The 14941-nt window shown below is 30.3% G+C and overlaps 1 protein-coding gene across 7 annotated transcripts in view; it reads left to right on the forward strand.

Annotated features, from left to right (window-relative positions):
* TCF4 (transcription factor 4) overlaps nt 1–14941 on the forward strand; it is a 422297-nt gene that overhangs the window by 258476 nt on the left and 148880 nt on the right. For all 7 annotated transcript variants that reach the window (XM_012541488.3, XM_023496179.2, XM_023496177.2 and 4 more), the window contains 2 exons: nt 8482–8611; nt 9129–9178. In XM_012541488.3, coding sequence (XP_012396942.1) covers nt 8482–8611; nt 9129–9178 — 180 coding nt within the window. The remainder of the gene's footprint in view (nt 1–8481; nt 8612–9128; nt 9179–14941) is intronic.

Below are 14941 nucleotides of genomic sequence, written 5' to 3' on the forward strand. Positions count from 1 at the left end.
TGACCATTTATCAATTGGGAAATGACTTGTATTCTTACAAATTTGACACAGTTCTTTATGTATTTGTAGAATGAGACCTTTATCAAAAACAATGGCTGTAAAGATTTTTTCCCAGCTTTGTACTTCCCTTTTAATCTTGGTTCTATTAGTTTTGTTTATGCAAAAACTTTTTTAATTTAATGTAAGCAAAGTTGTCCATTTTGCCTTTTATAATGTTCTCTAGTTCTTCTTTGGTCATAAATTCCTCCCTTCTCCAAAGATCTGATAGGCAAAGTATCCCTTGTTCTCCTAATTTGTTTATAGTATCATCTTTTATGCCAAATCATATACCCATTTTTGACCTTATTTTAGTAGGGGTTGTGAGATGTAGGTCTATGTTGAGTCCTTGACATATTATTTTTCAGTTTTTCTAGCAATTTTTGTCAAGTGAGTTTTTTTCCCCAGAATCTGGAATTTAGGAGTTTATTAAATACTAGATTACTATAGCCCTTGGTTATTGTGTCATGTGTATCTAATCTATTCCATTGATCTACCACCATATTTTTATCCTGTACCAAATGGTTTTGATGGTCTATTGCTTTATAATATAATTTTAGGTTGGATACTACTCTACTTATCATTTAATTAAAAAAAAAAAAGTTCTACTCTGATTCCTTATTTTTGTTTGGAGGGGATGTTCTTGAACTCTATGCTAGTAAAGTTCTAATTCTAACAGGCCCTTCCAAATCGAAAAGGTATAAAATACAGTTCTTCCACAAACTGTCACATCTGGAACAATAATCATAATTTGTTTTAGTATTTGAACACTTATAAATGTTTATAGGATTGAATTTATACTCTGATTCATTGACAAAGTTGTGTGTTAATTATTAGTACACTTATTATATATCCTTTTTACAAATAAGAAAAGGTTAAGTGGCTTGCTTAGGAGTCATAAAATTTGTAAGGATCCCATATGGAACTCAATGAAACATTCTGCCTTTCAGCCTACCTTAATTTAGAGAAACTAATCATGAGGATTTTACCCTGATGTGAAAAATATTTTGAACATAGCAGTTAATAAGGTATAGAAAAACTGTGATCTGTGGGTAAAAGGATACAATACATGTAAACACACAGTAAATACAAGTATACAATACAAGTAAAACCACAAATCTTTTGAAATATTTTATTTTGATATGGGTATATTTCATTCTCAGAATAGCAAGTTGATATTCTTACTTTTATGATGGTTAGCCAATCATAAAATCTCTAAACTAGAAAGGACTTCTAAATAAATAAGAATAGGTCTTCTCATGTAGTTCGTATTTGAAAATGATTATTCTCCATAGCATCCATGATAGATGACCATCTATTCTCAGCTGAAAAACCTCCAATGATAGGGAATGCAACAATTCTTGAAGCAATCAATTCCACATTTCTTAAGAAGTTCTTCCTCATGGTGACAAATCAATTCTCAGAGTTGGAAGTAACTTAAAAATTACATAGTCTTTGACCCTCTTATAAAACTAGACCTATTATTCCTGCCATTCTTAAAAGTGAGTTATTTGATGAGTTATCAATGCATTCATGTTGCTTGAACGCTGGAGACTGGTTCCTTCTTACTTTATCATTAGAATTATTTGTGTCTGTTTTGTCACAGTTTTAATCTTGAGAACATCTTTTCCCTCTTGACTTAAGTTCTCTATTAGAATCTTAAGGCCATGATATTGTGTACTTATTTTTTATTATCATTCTGCTTACTTTTCTCTGAACTCTTTGAAATTTGATCTGCTTTAGGCTAAAATGAGTATTAAAAGGTACCTAGTCTTCCTTTCTTAAACTATCAGAAATTCAAAGATGGCATGGTCATCTCTGATAGTTTTTATTTTTAGTTTAGTAAATAATTTCTTTTTGTTAGTTAATAGTAGCTCCAGAATAGCATGTCAGTTTAAAGGGAGATAACTAGTGAAGTTCTTTAGATATTTTTCCTTTGTCTTGTGCTGTGTAAATGTTTTTATCATTTTTAATTCAAAGGAAAAAAAGCATAAAGGATATATTTAACAAACTTGGGAGAAATAATTAACAAGATTGATGACTGAATCAAACTCTGTAATCTTTATAGGCTAGAATGCTGGGCTTAATGGAATAAAATGATATTTAATAAGGATAAGGATAAAGCTTTATACCTGTGTTGCAAAATCGCTTTAATAAACTCAAGATGGGGGACATAATAACAAAGTAGTTCATCTGAAGAAGATCTGAGAATCTTAGTCTGCAAACTTGATGAGTAGATACTGCAATATGTCTGCCTGGGGGAGGGGGAAAGAATTATTTCTGCCTTATGCTACATAAAGTAAAATAGAGTCCAGTGTAAAGAAGATTCCAGTTCTGTGGTATTCTTCATTTAACACACCACTTCTGAAGTATGATGTTCAATTATGAGTACTACAAAAATGAGCAAATAATGGTCCAGATGAGGGCAACAAGGGTGGTAAACATGGGTATTGAAGGAATTGTGCATGTTTAGCTTGACAAAAAAAATGTTTTAAGACAAAGATTTTGATAGTTATCTTCATTGTTTAAAGAATTGTCATTTAGAAGACAACTTGTTCTGTAAAGCACTTAGTGTAGAACGTGGAATAGTGGAGAGATGTTGGGAAAAAAAAAGCAGATTTCAGTTTGATTTGCAACAAAACCAACCAAAACATCTTTAAAAGAATTAGTCTTCCCTAAGTAGAATGGACTATCCAAAGTTGCTTGATAAGTTCTTCCTTTAAATTCTTCAAATGAAAGCTGAATATCTACATATTGTAGCTTTTGTAGATACAGACAGGATTATCATGCTATCAAAGTTTGAACTGAAGGATGTTTGTCTCAGAGATCGTGTCTTTTGGTTCAACTTCTTCATTCTTCATGTTTTGAAACATGAAACTGTCTTTAAAACAAATGAAAAAGTTCTTATCTGATCTGCTTTTAGCAGAGGTTGTATGTGTATCAAGTTTGTGATCTGATATTCTGGAATTTTATTTACTAGTTTTAAAAATTTATTTACTTTTCTATTCATTTATTATGCTTTGTTTATACTTTATCACAAGTTATTACTATTTACTAAGTTTCATAATATACCAGACACTATTCAGCACATACAGGATCCTTGCCTTCTAGTTTGTCATATTTCAAATTGCTAATAATTTTCCTTATTAAAATTATTTAAATAGAAATTAAGATCAAAGTTTCTCAAACTGTGGATTGTGAGCCTACGTTGGGGTCACATGACTGTATGCGGAGGTGGCAAAAATATGATTTTATTATGAATAAATGTTTGATTTGCATACCTATTTTATATACCTAGATACCTGGTTTGCATAAAAATTTCTTGGGCAAAGAGAAGCCATGAATGGAAAAAGTTTAAGAAACCACTCTCTATATATTTTTGGTAGAATATGATGTCATAAATCATTTCCTAATCTCTATAGATCTGTTTAACTGCCGTGATTTCTTTTGAATCAGTCTTTTTGATGACATTTGGAAGTGAATTCCCAATAACATTTTGACTGTGTCTGAAGAAGCACTGCAAAATAGAATTTTGAAGAACTCCTGAAAATTTTTATGAATGGATTTTTTAAAATCATGAATTATTCAGATCATTCACTACTGATTTTGCTAAATAAAGGGCAGACACATTTGTTAACTTTGGCCTTCACAGAGCCTGTTACTTACCTTTGTTTAGATGGTCTCAGATTTAACTTGTTTTCTTGTTTTCTTTTTATGCCTTTTAAAGTGAATATTTGAGTGTTTACTTTTTGCAAGGAAAATGCTGTTTGAGATCTACCTTAACAGATACTCATCATTAACCTTTTAACTGAAATCAGTAAACTGAACATGTTTGTGAAGAAAAACTGTATCATAAAAAAGATGTTTCTGAATGGTAAAGAAGTAGTTATTTAAGTAAATTGTTCACATTTAAATTTTTTTTTAATCTAAGTACATTGATTATGTTCCTTTGAATTAAAGCAGATGACATGGGATACTATAGCACTATGAATTAGCAAGCATGTACAGTTAAAAGCTTTGTTTTCTTCTGAGGGATTATTGAAGTTCCCAAGGAGTTCAGCTTCTGTTTGAGTAGGCCCCAATCTTTCAGAGTTAATTTAGGGATGAGAAGAAATGAAAATGATCATTGATTTCCATGCTGTCCATTATAGAAAACAAAATTGGTCTAAATGCTGACCTTCACTTTTAAATCATCTGAGTCAGAAACGAACAGGTGAAAATATTCTGTTCTTGACTGTATTTTGGTCTGAGATGTTTATAGGCTGCAAACTAAGTGCCAACAGCAGCAAAATTCTCACCCCCTCCTGATACTATAGAAGTCAGCAATGAGTGTTCTTTGGCTAAAATGACAAATTCAGCAGGAACTTTTTGACAGGGTTTTGCAGAATCTTTACCATAGTTGTCAGAACCTTATTCAGCAGGGTTTTTGAAAATCTACTAACTTCTGTATAGAAGTAACTATATAAAATGACCAAAGCTGTGCTTAAAAGTATTTTAAACAAATCCAAATTGTAAATTTCAGCAGTACTTATTTTATAGTTAGCATAAGCAAAGACTTATGTACACATCCATATATTCAACATTCATATGTTTTATAGTAGTTCAGAATTTTATTTTCATATTAACATAAAGCCTTCCAAAATGCCTAGTTTTGTAAAGTCAGTTCACCATACAAAGCCACCATACATCACTTAGGTCTATGATGAAAGAATGGAATTGCAGCTGTGTGAGTACTAGAATACCCAAACATGAATTAAACTCACAAGCATTTGGCAATAGTACAGAAAAGGAGCTTAATCTGGTTTCATCTGAGACTGCTTTTATCTATTCTACAACATCCCTCCATGATGTTGTGTCTGATAACTGATCACAACGTAATGGGAATGACGTAAAATCAGAGAAAACCCTAAGAAACCTAAAGTTTCCCCTCTCAAAAAGATTTCTTTTCAACTGGTAGTTTTCAATTTTGAAATTCAAAGTCAGTGACCTATTGACTAAATCAATTATATTCCCCCCAAAAAAATCTACTTACTTTACTCTCATCTCTCTCATATTTATAATTAAGGGTAAATGTAATAGTTTTAAAGAACTGTACCACCCATTCGGTATATTTAAAGCACCAATTGAAATGGTATAATAGTTAAGTGCAAGATAATTTAAAAGTTGATAGTGCAACCTTAAGCAATTTGTTCTATATTTACCATTCAGGTATTAATTTCATTTGAGATATATTCTCCTTTTCTATTACTCAGGTTTAATTCAGGGTTTCATTTACTGGGTTGTATAGACAAAGTTCAGTGGTTGATCTGAGATTTGACAAAAGCTTTGTGGGTGGAGCTAAAATAAAAAGGAGGCAAGGTTGGGAGCAGGTTAGAAGCACAGTCAGACCCAGATCCTGTGTAGCAAACAAACAAACAAAAATTCATACTGACAAAGAACCCTGCAGGATGCCTGAATCTGGCACATGGGTTGCTATGCTAAGATTGGCTCTTTGCTGTTAAATGAAAAGCATGAAAACCTTACTGATAAATTCAGTTCATTCCTTTCTTGGTTTTGAAGATTTTAAACAAAATTGAAACTGCTTTGCCATGAAGGAAAATGGGGGCCCCATTAAGGGGATTTCCTTTATTATTTTAAAGACTGTTTAGCCGAATAGAACACTATGACTTTAAGATTTACAGGTTAGCTCTGAGAGATGCAACATCTTGTTTCCAGTATTTCCTGGCAGAATCTGGCAGCTTACTGGTGGGACCCAACATAACCACAGAACATGAGCTTGCACTATCTGAAAAGCTAGAACCATCCTAATCCTATTTAACACAAGGATTAGAATATTACTTCAAAAAAGTAGAAATGGCACATATGCGCTTAACTTTCAGACATTATTAAAAGTAAATGTGGTAGTATTCAAAGTCTAGAAAATCAGGAATTTTATTCAAATTTTAAAATTTGATGCTATTCAATATTTTAAAAAATTATTTTAAGTGTCAGATTCTTTCTAGAGCATACTAACACTTAAGTTGTTGCTATTTTTTAGTCTTTTTTCTTTGTGGCAGACATTTTGGAATCTCTTATAGGCTTAAGTAACTACCCGTTATTCTTTTTACACAATATTTCTCTTTCTCTCTCTCTCTCTCTCTGTGTGTGTGTGTGTGTGTGTGTGCGTGCAGAGAGAGAAAGAAAAAGAGAGACAGATAGAAACAGAGAGATAGAGATAAAGGAAAAGACTGAGACTCTTTTGCTGGAGTCATGAAAAAGTCCCCTTAAGTGGATGAAAATAACATATATATATATATATATATATATATATATATATATAGCCAAGAAAAATGAATTATTTTAAGGGAAAACAAAGACTTTTAAAAGGAAGAAACTGGAGGATGCTATGCAGAGACAGTCAAGTTTAAAATCACTAAACAAGAGTCACTAGTACATCTGTTGTTCTTCTATCTATGAAACTATGAATAGGACTGAATAGGAAGTCACTAAACAGTCTAATATTGCATATACTAGACTATTTAGTGACTCACTTAAAGTAGCAAGAATTTTGAACAAATGCAGTTATCAAAATACTTCTTTTAATCTTTCCACAATTCTGTTGGGTGCTTCAAAATATATCATTTATCTATATGTAGATATAGCTGCATTCTTAATAGTAGAAAACATTTATAACTAACCTGAAGACAGAACTAATAGTCAAAGTCAAAGTTAGTCACATTTCTTACTTCTTTGGGTGAGAAATTTATGCCTACCAGAAATTCTAGAGAAGCTCCTTTGATTTCATGAAGCTCGTTTCTGATTTTGCTTTTCTGTGAGAAAGGAAAAAAGTGAAGAAACTATGAGAGAAAGGAAAGTATGCAAATGCCAGGTGTGTGTTAGCTATGTGGCAGATAATTGTACTTTACTACAATAAGTTTGTGACTCAAAATATCAATTTTGAATTAACATCCCATGGGATTTTTTTTAAAATGTGTTTTATTAGATATTGTATGAAAGATTAAAAATAGAATCAGTAAAGGAGAATGTCAATTCTGAGTAGTTATTTTAGGTATTTCTCATACACACAAAAAATTTAAAATTGATATTTAACTATATGGTCATGGAAAAGGTATGTTTTAATTTCTGATTTTCCAGCTTATGGGTCATATTTGACCAACTGCTTTCATTGGAAGACATGCCACTTTGTTGAGCTATTTAGGAATCAAAAAGACTGTCTTAATTTAAAACAAGGACCCTTTGTTTTAGTTGGTGACTGCCTTGTGAAATTTTTCAGTTCTCAGCGGGTTAACCAGGGAACAGGGGCAGAGTCATAATTGGCCTATTTAGAGTATTTTGCATGTGAATAGTGTGTTAGTGAAGCATTACTAAGTCTGTTGTGAGTGACATGGTGATTAGAATTTAGATTAGGGAAAACACATTCTGTACTTTATCAAGTACAGTAATTAGTTCAGTCAGTAAAAGTTGATTACAAGTAACGATAAAGTTAGATTTTTGGTACTTAATTTTAAAATTTCTTTATTAAATAGTAAATTTGTTCTTAATATAAATGGTAGTATCTACACCTGTTTTATTGCATATCAGAATAATTAAAAGAACAATGTGTTCAATGCAGAGTATAATCAGGGGATTTATGTATTTGGGGTAAGTTTCAATGTAGTTTATAGAACATTTAATATTATACAGTATTTTTCATGCCATAATATCATAAGGTTTAATAATGTTATATTGTAATTAAAGTGATCTATGAAAGTTTCTGAATGTCCAGGTAAATTTTGTTTCTGTGAATATTTATCTCTCGATTTGGCAAGAATCCTCAGGAGATATTCTATTTTGTTCCTATTTAGACTAAATCATCTAAAATTTTTGTAAATTCTGATATTTATAATTTCTAAAAGCAATTAAATTTTATGTATAATTTGCCATTTTTATGCCATAAAATTTATTCATTTAAAAACCTTTGTTATATGTAGATAAACTTCTAAATACAATAGAGCTACTTTTAAATACACATTGATACATAAACTACAGAATGAAGTTTTCCTATTCTAAATATTCAAATTCATTTTTGATTTCTACAAAACACATGAACAATTCACAGATAAAATTCCTAAATCTGGTTAAATGAAAATTGATCTTTTGTAAATGACATTTTATCATAATATCAATGAAGAATACTGAAGTCATTATGTTATTTTAAAAGAATTTAAACAAAAATATCTTTTACCTTATTTTCTAATGTAAGGAACTTAAAGTCCTTTGTGATGGCTGTTTTAGACAGATTTTTTTTTAATGCTTCAGTTTAGCAGATGCTGTTTTCTTTATTCCATGGGTTTAAGTGCTAACAATCAGTTCCAGGGAGGTGGGGGAGTTAGAGGGAAGAGAGAATAAAGAAAGAAAAGAAAAACTTAACCTTATATATTCTTTCTTTCTTTTTATCCCTTTTAGCAAAGTCTCCTTGGAAGTGACATGGATATGGGCAATCCAGGAGCTCTCTCACCATCCAAACCTGGTTCCCAGTACTATCAGTATTCTAGCAATAACCCTCGGAGGAGGCCTCTTCACAGTAGTGCCATGGGTGAGTTCTTCATATATTTGAATTCATGATTTGGGCTGATGCGTTTTTTAGGAACACATGACAAAAGAGAAAAAAGCTGTATTATTTGTTGAAATCTAAAAATAGTGATTTGCTTCCTAAACTAAACATATAGATCACTTCTATATATTAGGCTGAGATATCAGGAGCTTTATTCTCTATCAGCTTATTCTGTATTTTTCTTTGGCAGAATAAAAAGATCAATTTTAAAAAATAAATACTGGGAGAAAACAATCATAAATAAAACCATTAATATTTTAAATTCATTATCCTATCTAAATAGCAGTTTTTACTTTTTTGTTTGTTTGTTTTTTAGTTCCCCAACAAGATAAGAGTTAATGATGTCTGTGGCATTTTACCAACATACTTAAAAAAAAAAAAAAAAAAAAAAACAACTTCAGGCTAAAATGCTAGCAGCAATGACTAGGTGTTTCATGGTATAGCATATGTGATATAGGAAAAACTTCTGTGACTTACAAAGTCGTTCATCTTTTTGCAGAAGTACAAACAAAGAAAGTTCGAAAAGTTCCTCCGGGTTTACCATCTTCAGTAAGTACTGTCTTTTTTCAAATGGCTATTGCTGGGTTGTTGTTTTACATATACGCATATATTATATTTTTATCATAAGAAGACAAAAGTGAATTATAGTGTATGATCCAGATCAACATTTGTTCATAGAAAACGTAGATGAAGTAGGAAGAACCTGAAAATGATGCCATTTTAAATGATAAATTGATTAATTGCCAATGTGGAAGAAGGGTAGCCATGTGGATTTTCAGCAGGGTAAGCTCTGACGAGAGCTTTTGAAAAGGTGCCTAAAGTTTGAAGAGTTTTACCTGTTAGGGTCTTTGGATGGAATGAGCATTAGTTTCATGTATTGGTTAAATGCTTTGTCAGTATTATGATGATTTATGGATTTGCATGCTAAAGAAGATTTGTGGAGAGGATTTAGAAGAAATTTACATGGTTTTCAGCACATAGTGCAGGGAAAACATCTTTATTTTCTACTGAGAGTGTTGAATGAAGTCTGTAAAGGTACTGCACCAGTAGCTCTCTGGATATGTGATACCAGGTGACAACTAGAAGAATCCAGCTGTAACCAAAAGCATTCTGGGTTATTTAATAGATGGAGCTATGTGCAGTGGTTGAAAGAATTTCTCTGTATTCCCCAGTCCCAAAGATTTGATGGAAAGGACAACCTAAATAGTTTTCCCCAGGCAGAAAGCTAGAGGATATTTTCACTACATAAGTTAGATGATTCTTGTGTTGAAACCTCTGATATTATAGATTTTCAGTTAATTTACCTAAATATTTTATTTAGCCTTTTGTTTAGGAAGATTATTTCTAGTGATATTCTTCTAGGCAAAAATATATATGATAACTTTTTTTTTCATTCTTAAAAACCTAATCTGGAACAAAAAAAAATTATTCTGACATGTAGTTTTAATATTTATTTAATTTAATGTTCCACAAGGTTCTGGCAACCTCTCAAAAAATATCACATTAATCGAGATATAATCATGAGTAGTTATATTTCTAAGGCATATTAAAATATTTCAAAATGTGTTTGCAATTGTTACAGAAATGTTTTATTTTATGCAGAAGAATAATGGATTTTGCATGTTTATTGAGATCAGATAAATCCAAACATTTGTGCATTTTACTTGGTTTCAACAATAAATTCATAAATTTATTAAATTGAAGTGTGTAAGAGTATTATAGTTGCATAGTTTGATAATATTGAAGGAACATTATGGAAATTTTAGATATATGAATATTGTCAAAATAAAATGCTAACAGTAATGGTCATCAAAGTAATTTTGGACAACCAAAGTTATATCCTTTCCTTCCACCAGAAAATATCAACAAAAATGAATTTTTATTTTAAATAGATTTGTTTTTTAAATGGCAAGCTCCCTAAACCCTAAGGATTTTAATGAGTACTTTTAAAACTTAAAGTCAGAAGATTTAATTTGTATAAGTTCTTAGTTTTTAATAGTTTTCATAGCAATTTTACATAATACAGTTCTATATTTTTAAAGACAAAAATTATATCTTTCAGTGATCTGAAATAATCACATACTGCTACAAGGAACAAGTGCTTAAAGATGTTGTGTCTTAATTTTCTGTCATATATTAAAAATTAACTGTTAAATTTTTTCTTGTGTTCAAAATTATGCAAATTTCTTTCCACTACATAAGTAGTGCATTTGTGTGGTATTAAGTCTGTTTTGTACTTGCTTAATCATTGTCAGACAACAATTTTCCATAATTTGTCATGAATTAAAAATATTTCCCTGTAGACAGCTGACCATTTTAGGACAATTACACTGGTACTATTTTACCCTTGCTCTACAGTGAGTTATTGTAGTGTTGTTGAAGTGTTGTGATATGTTCAGGAAAATCTGAATGCCACCCTGTTCTAAACCGATATTGCCTAGTAATTAGAACTCAGTCATGGAATGTTCAGCTTAGATTATTCTATCTTTCTGCTCTGGTAGCATGTTTAGGAGATGCTCTTATTGGAACATTCAATTCAGTCTGAAAGACTCTGATGAAACTTTTTAAATAAATACAATTTTTATGCGAATGAGTAAATATAGGACAATTTTGCTTTTTGTAGAATAGGCTTGTTCTGGTTACTTTAGAATTTAAATATCTGAGTTATTAGTATTTGAAGATGAGGGAAATGCAGTTTTAATAGCAATTCAAATAAATGTATTTTTATTCATTTATATTGGCTTTATTATACCCACATTATTACTTATAACTTAGAGCTCTTTCACAAAAACTACATACCTTAAATACTTAACAAAACGTACTGATTCATCTGTTGGCAAATTACATTAGAAAATGAGAGTCTGATGCATTAAGCCCAATAAGCCTCTGTTTCTAAATTAGTCAAATCAGTTCTATTTCAACTCAAAGAAAATGATGGATATTATTTGATAACATGAACCAATATTTGTATAGTAGATAATGAAAGGTTGGGGACAACGGAAGGTTTCTTTTGGAGTGATTGTAGCTGGATATAAAAAAAAAAAAATTTACAAGTTCTTTTAAGAACATGTTTATAATAGTAAATAGGACCAAATCTGTCACAGTTTATTGTGTCATCTCATTTGATTTTTTTTTAAATAAAATAGTCCACTTTTTTCTCCTCTAAAAATTTAAACTGTAAAATTCCATTATCAAATTATTATTCACTGTAAGTTTAAAAGACAGAGTTATGGTTGAAATTCTATCGATGTTTTACAAAACTCCATTATCCTGGGATGATCTAGGGAAGCTCAAAGATTTGCCTCAACTTATTTGAAAATTCTGCATTATCTATAGGAGAAAGAAAATATAGACCTAGTTCCACAGTAGGTTTGGTAAGATAAATCAGTGTCTTTTGTTTTGCATTCAATCTGAGATCTCAAAGCACTTAACATGATTCATTTAGGTGATGACTTAGTATCCATCTTATGACTTCTACTCCTATAGGTAAGAGGGGGAGGGAGGGATATTGACATCTATATTTAAGATTAATGGAAGAAGGAAAGTCTGTAGAAAATATCACCTCTTTTTCCCAGGAGGCCCTTGTTCAGTATTTCAGAATGTTTTTCAAGTTATTAATGTCAGTCTTTCTAAACTTTCTTTTAAAGAGCTTCTCAATTTATTCTTATTTTTTAAAACATACTTAACTAATTTCTTAGATTTATTATTTTTGGTTTTTAAGTACAGTTTTATTTTCCAAGTCAATCTCAGTATATGACAGAGTTGTAATTTTCATCAAATAGTGCATAGTTTGAGTTTTCATACATCCTTCATCTTGAAATAAAAACTTGGTAAACCTGCTGCCTTTTCCACTCATTTATTTATCATTGTGCCACTAAATGAAAATTCTTTAACAAATAAAATATGTTCAAGTAAGAACTAAAGTTTAGAATTAAATATCTGCCATTAAACTAATTTTTAAAAAATCCTATCTTGGTAAAAAAAAAAAATTATTGCCTTATCATTAACTACTAGCAAAAATTAATGACATTATATCATCCTTCAAAAAACAGCAAGGCACTACCACATCTTTTCCACTTAAAATACTCTTCATGCTTCTTGAAAAATCATCTACTTCATGACATAAAAAGTGCAACATAGGTGTTTCTAAAAATTTTATAGCCCCTGCTTAAAAATGAACATTTAGGAATTTGTCTCCTTACTTTAGTTTGGTAACTTGCGATAAATGCACTTGGCAGGTCTAAGCTTCAGCTTCAATTATGCTACCTTCAGATGTTCAATGAAATAATCCAAAGTAATACTAATAATTAATCAAATTTTTAATTACTTTTTTCACCATTATTTCAGTCTGGTGCAAAAAATAATTAGCCCCATGGAATACAAATCTTTCTTCATAGAAACAAAGTTTTGTAAATATGTAAATTTCCCTCTTCTACACAAACTTTTAAAAAATCATTATCTGTATTTTTAAATGTAATCTTATGTATTGAGATTTTTTTTCCAAATGGGTTTTTTAAATGCTTTAAGTAATATATATATATATATATATATATATATATATATATATATATATCCAATGATAAGCGATGTCTTTGATCATCTAGTTTAAAATCTTTTCTACATTGAAAATATTAAAACTTGATTTGATCAGTATAAACTAGCCAATTTTAAGCCTCTGAATTAGTTATTATCTGAATGTGAAGTATAAAAATGTGAAGTATAAAAAAAATTGTATAAGATTTCAAATTCTTCTGTGGTTGTTATAAGTAAAACATTCTTTTTGAAAAAGATTCTAATGTCTGAATACATCATTTAAGGATTCAGGGCAAAATTAGGCAGTGTTTAAAAGAATTAAAAGATCTCTGTAAAAATAAAATTTTCCAATAGATATAATTAAGTAAAGCAAAATAGATGTTAGAAAAAGACTTTTCTCATTTGTAATCTAAAAACTTCAAAATGGTTAGACAACTTCCAAATTCAGTAGCCATGGTTGAAACTGACGAGAAGAAAGTACTCATTATATAATAAACTTTTCCAGTTCATTAGGATGTTAATATGAAGTCTTTCTCCTTCCTTCTCTCTCTCCCTCCTTCCTTTCTTCCCTCCCTTTCTCCATCTCTCTGTCTCTCTCTCTCTCCCTTTTCTCTATCTTTGTGGTCAGAAATGTCTCTGTCTCTGTCTCTGTCTCTGTCTCTCATGCACACACACACACTCGCACACATACACCTTTATTTAAAATAAAATAGGTCACTTAACAGTAAAGAAAATATGTCAGATCTGTGTTTCATAGTGAAGTAAGAAAGTAGCCAGTAAAAAAAAAATGTCAGGTCTATGTTTCATAGTGTAGTAAGAAAGTAGCTATTAATCAAATAAAAACTAAAATCAACTAAATATTTCAAGAATTTTACATATATGCACACTGCAGAAATGTGGGACTTTTATGTCAAATTACTAATATTAGATTGGCAGATTTTATTCATCTTTAAATACACCATGCCCATTTTCTGCTTCATAATATGGAATGATGAGAGTATTTTTTTCTTATATAAAAGGGTTATTATATATTCTGAGGTTCAGGTCGGAGTTAAGAGTAATAGAAATAAATTTTATATATGAAAAGAAAAATTACTTTCACATTAGGTTTTTCCTATGTGCAGAATGTAACATTTCAGTTCATTCTGAATTACATTTTACATGATTCTTCTTTGAAAATATAATAAAAGTTATTAGCATGTAAAATGCTAATATTTCTACAGTATTCATGCAGATCAATCAATCAATAAACATTTATTAAGGACCTACCATGTGCCTAGTTCTATGTTAAGACTTAAATATAAGTATCTGATCATAGTTCTTACTTCTAATACTAAGGAAATTTACTTTCAGGGTTATTTGTTGTACTGCATAATTATAACTAATATGGGTTATGAGTCTCTGCATTAGAGTATATGAGATTTAAATTTCAGAATCTGTAAAATCAAGCCTAAATCTTTTTGAAGATTACTATACTATGATTGGAAAATGATTTTAAAGACAAAAAGAATGCACACAAATATATGACAATGCAGCCTATCCTTTAAGCATGTTGCAAAAGTTAGGTTTCAGATTTTTGTAATTCATTTTGGAATTTGATAATGAGAATATGTCTCTTCTCTACTGTCCTGTACCATGAAGTAAGGTATCTAGGCATATTATTGACTGAATCTGATATCCTATTTCTTATTGGTATATTGTTACCTGCAAGAGAGAGTAACTGTAAAGAAGGAAAAGAATAAATGTGAAGAACCAAAGTTGAATGAACATATTATATGG

This window comes from Sarcophilus harrisii, chromosome 1 (assembly GCF_902635505.1).
Source record: "Sarcophilus harrisii chromosome 1, mSarHar1.11, whole genome shotgun sequence".
Taxonomy (NCBI): Eukaryota; Metazoa; Chordata; class Mammalia; order Dasyuromorphia; family Dasyuridae; genus Sarcophilus; species Sarcophilus harrisii.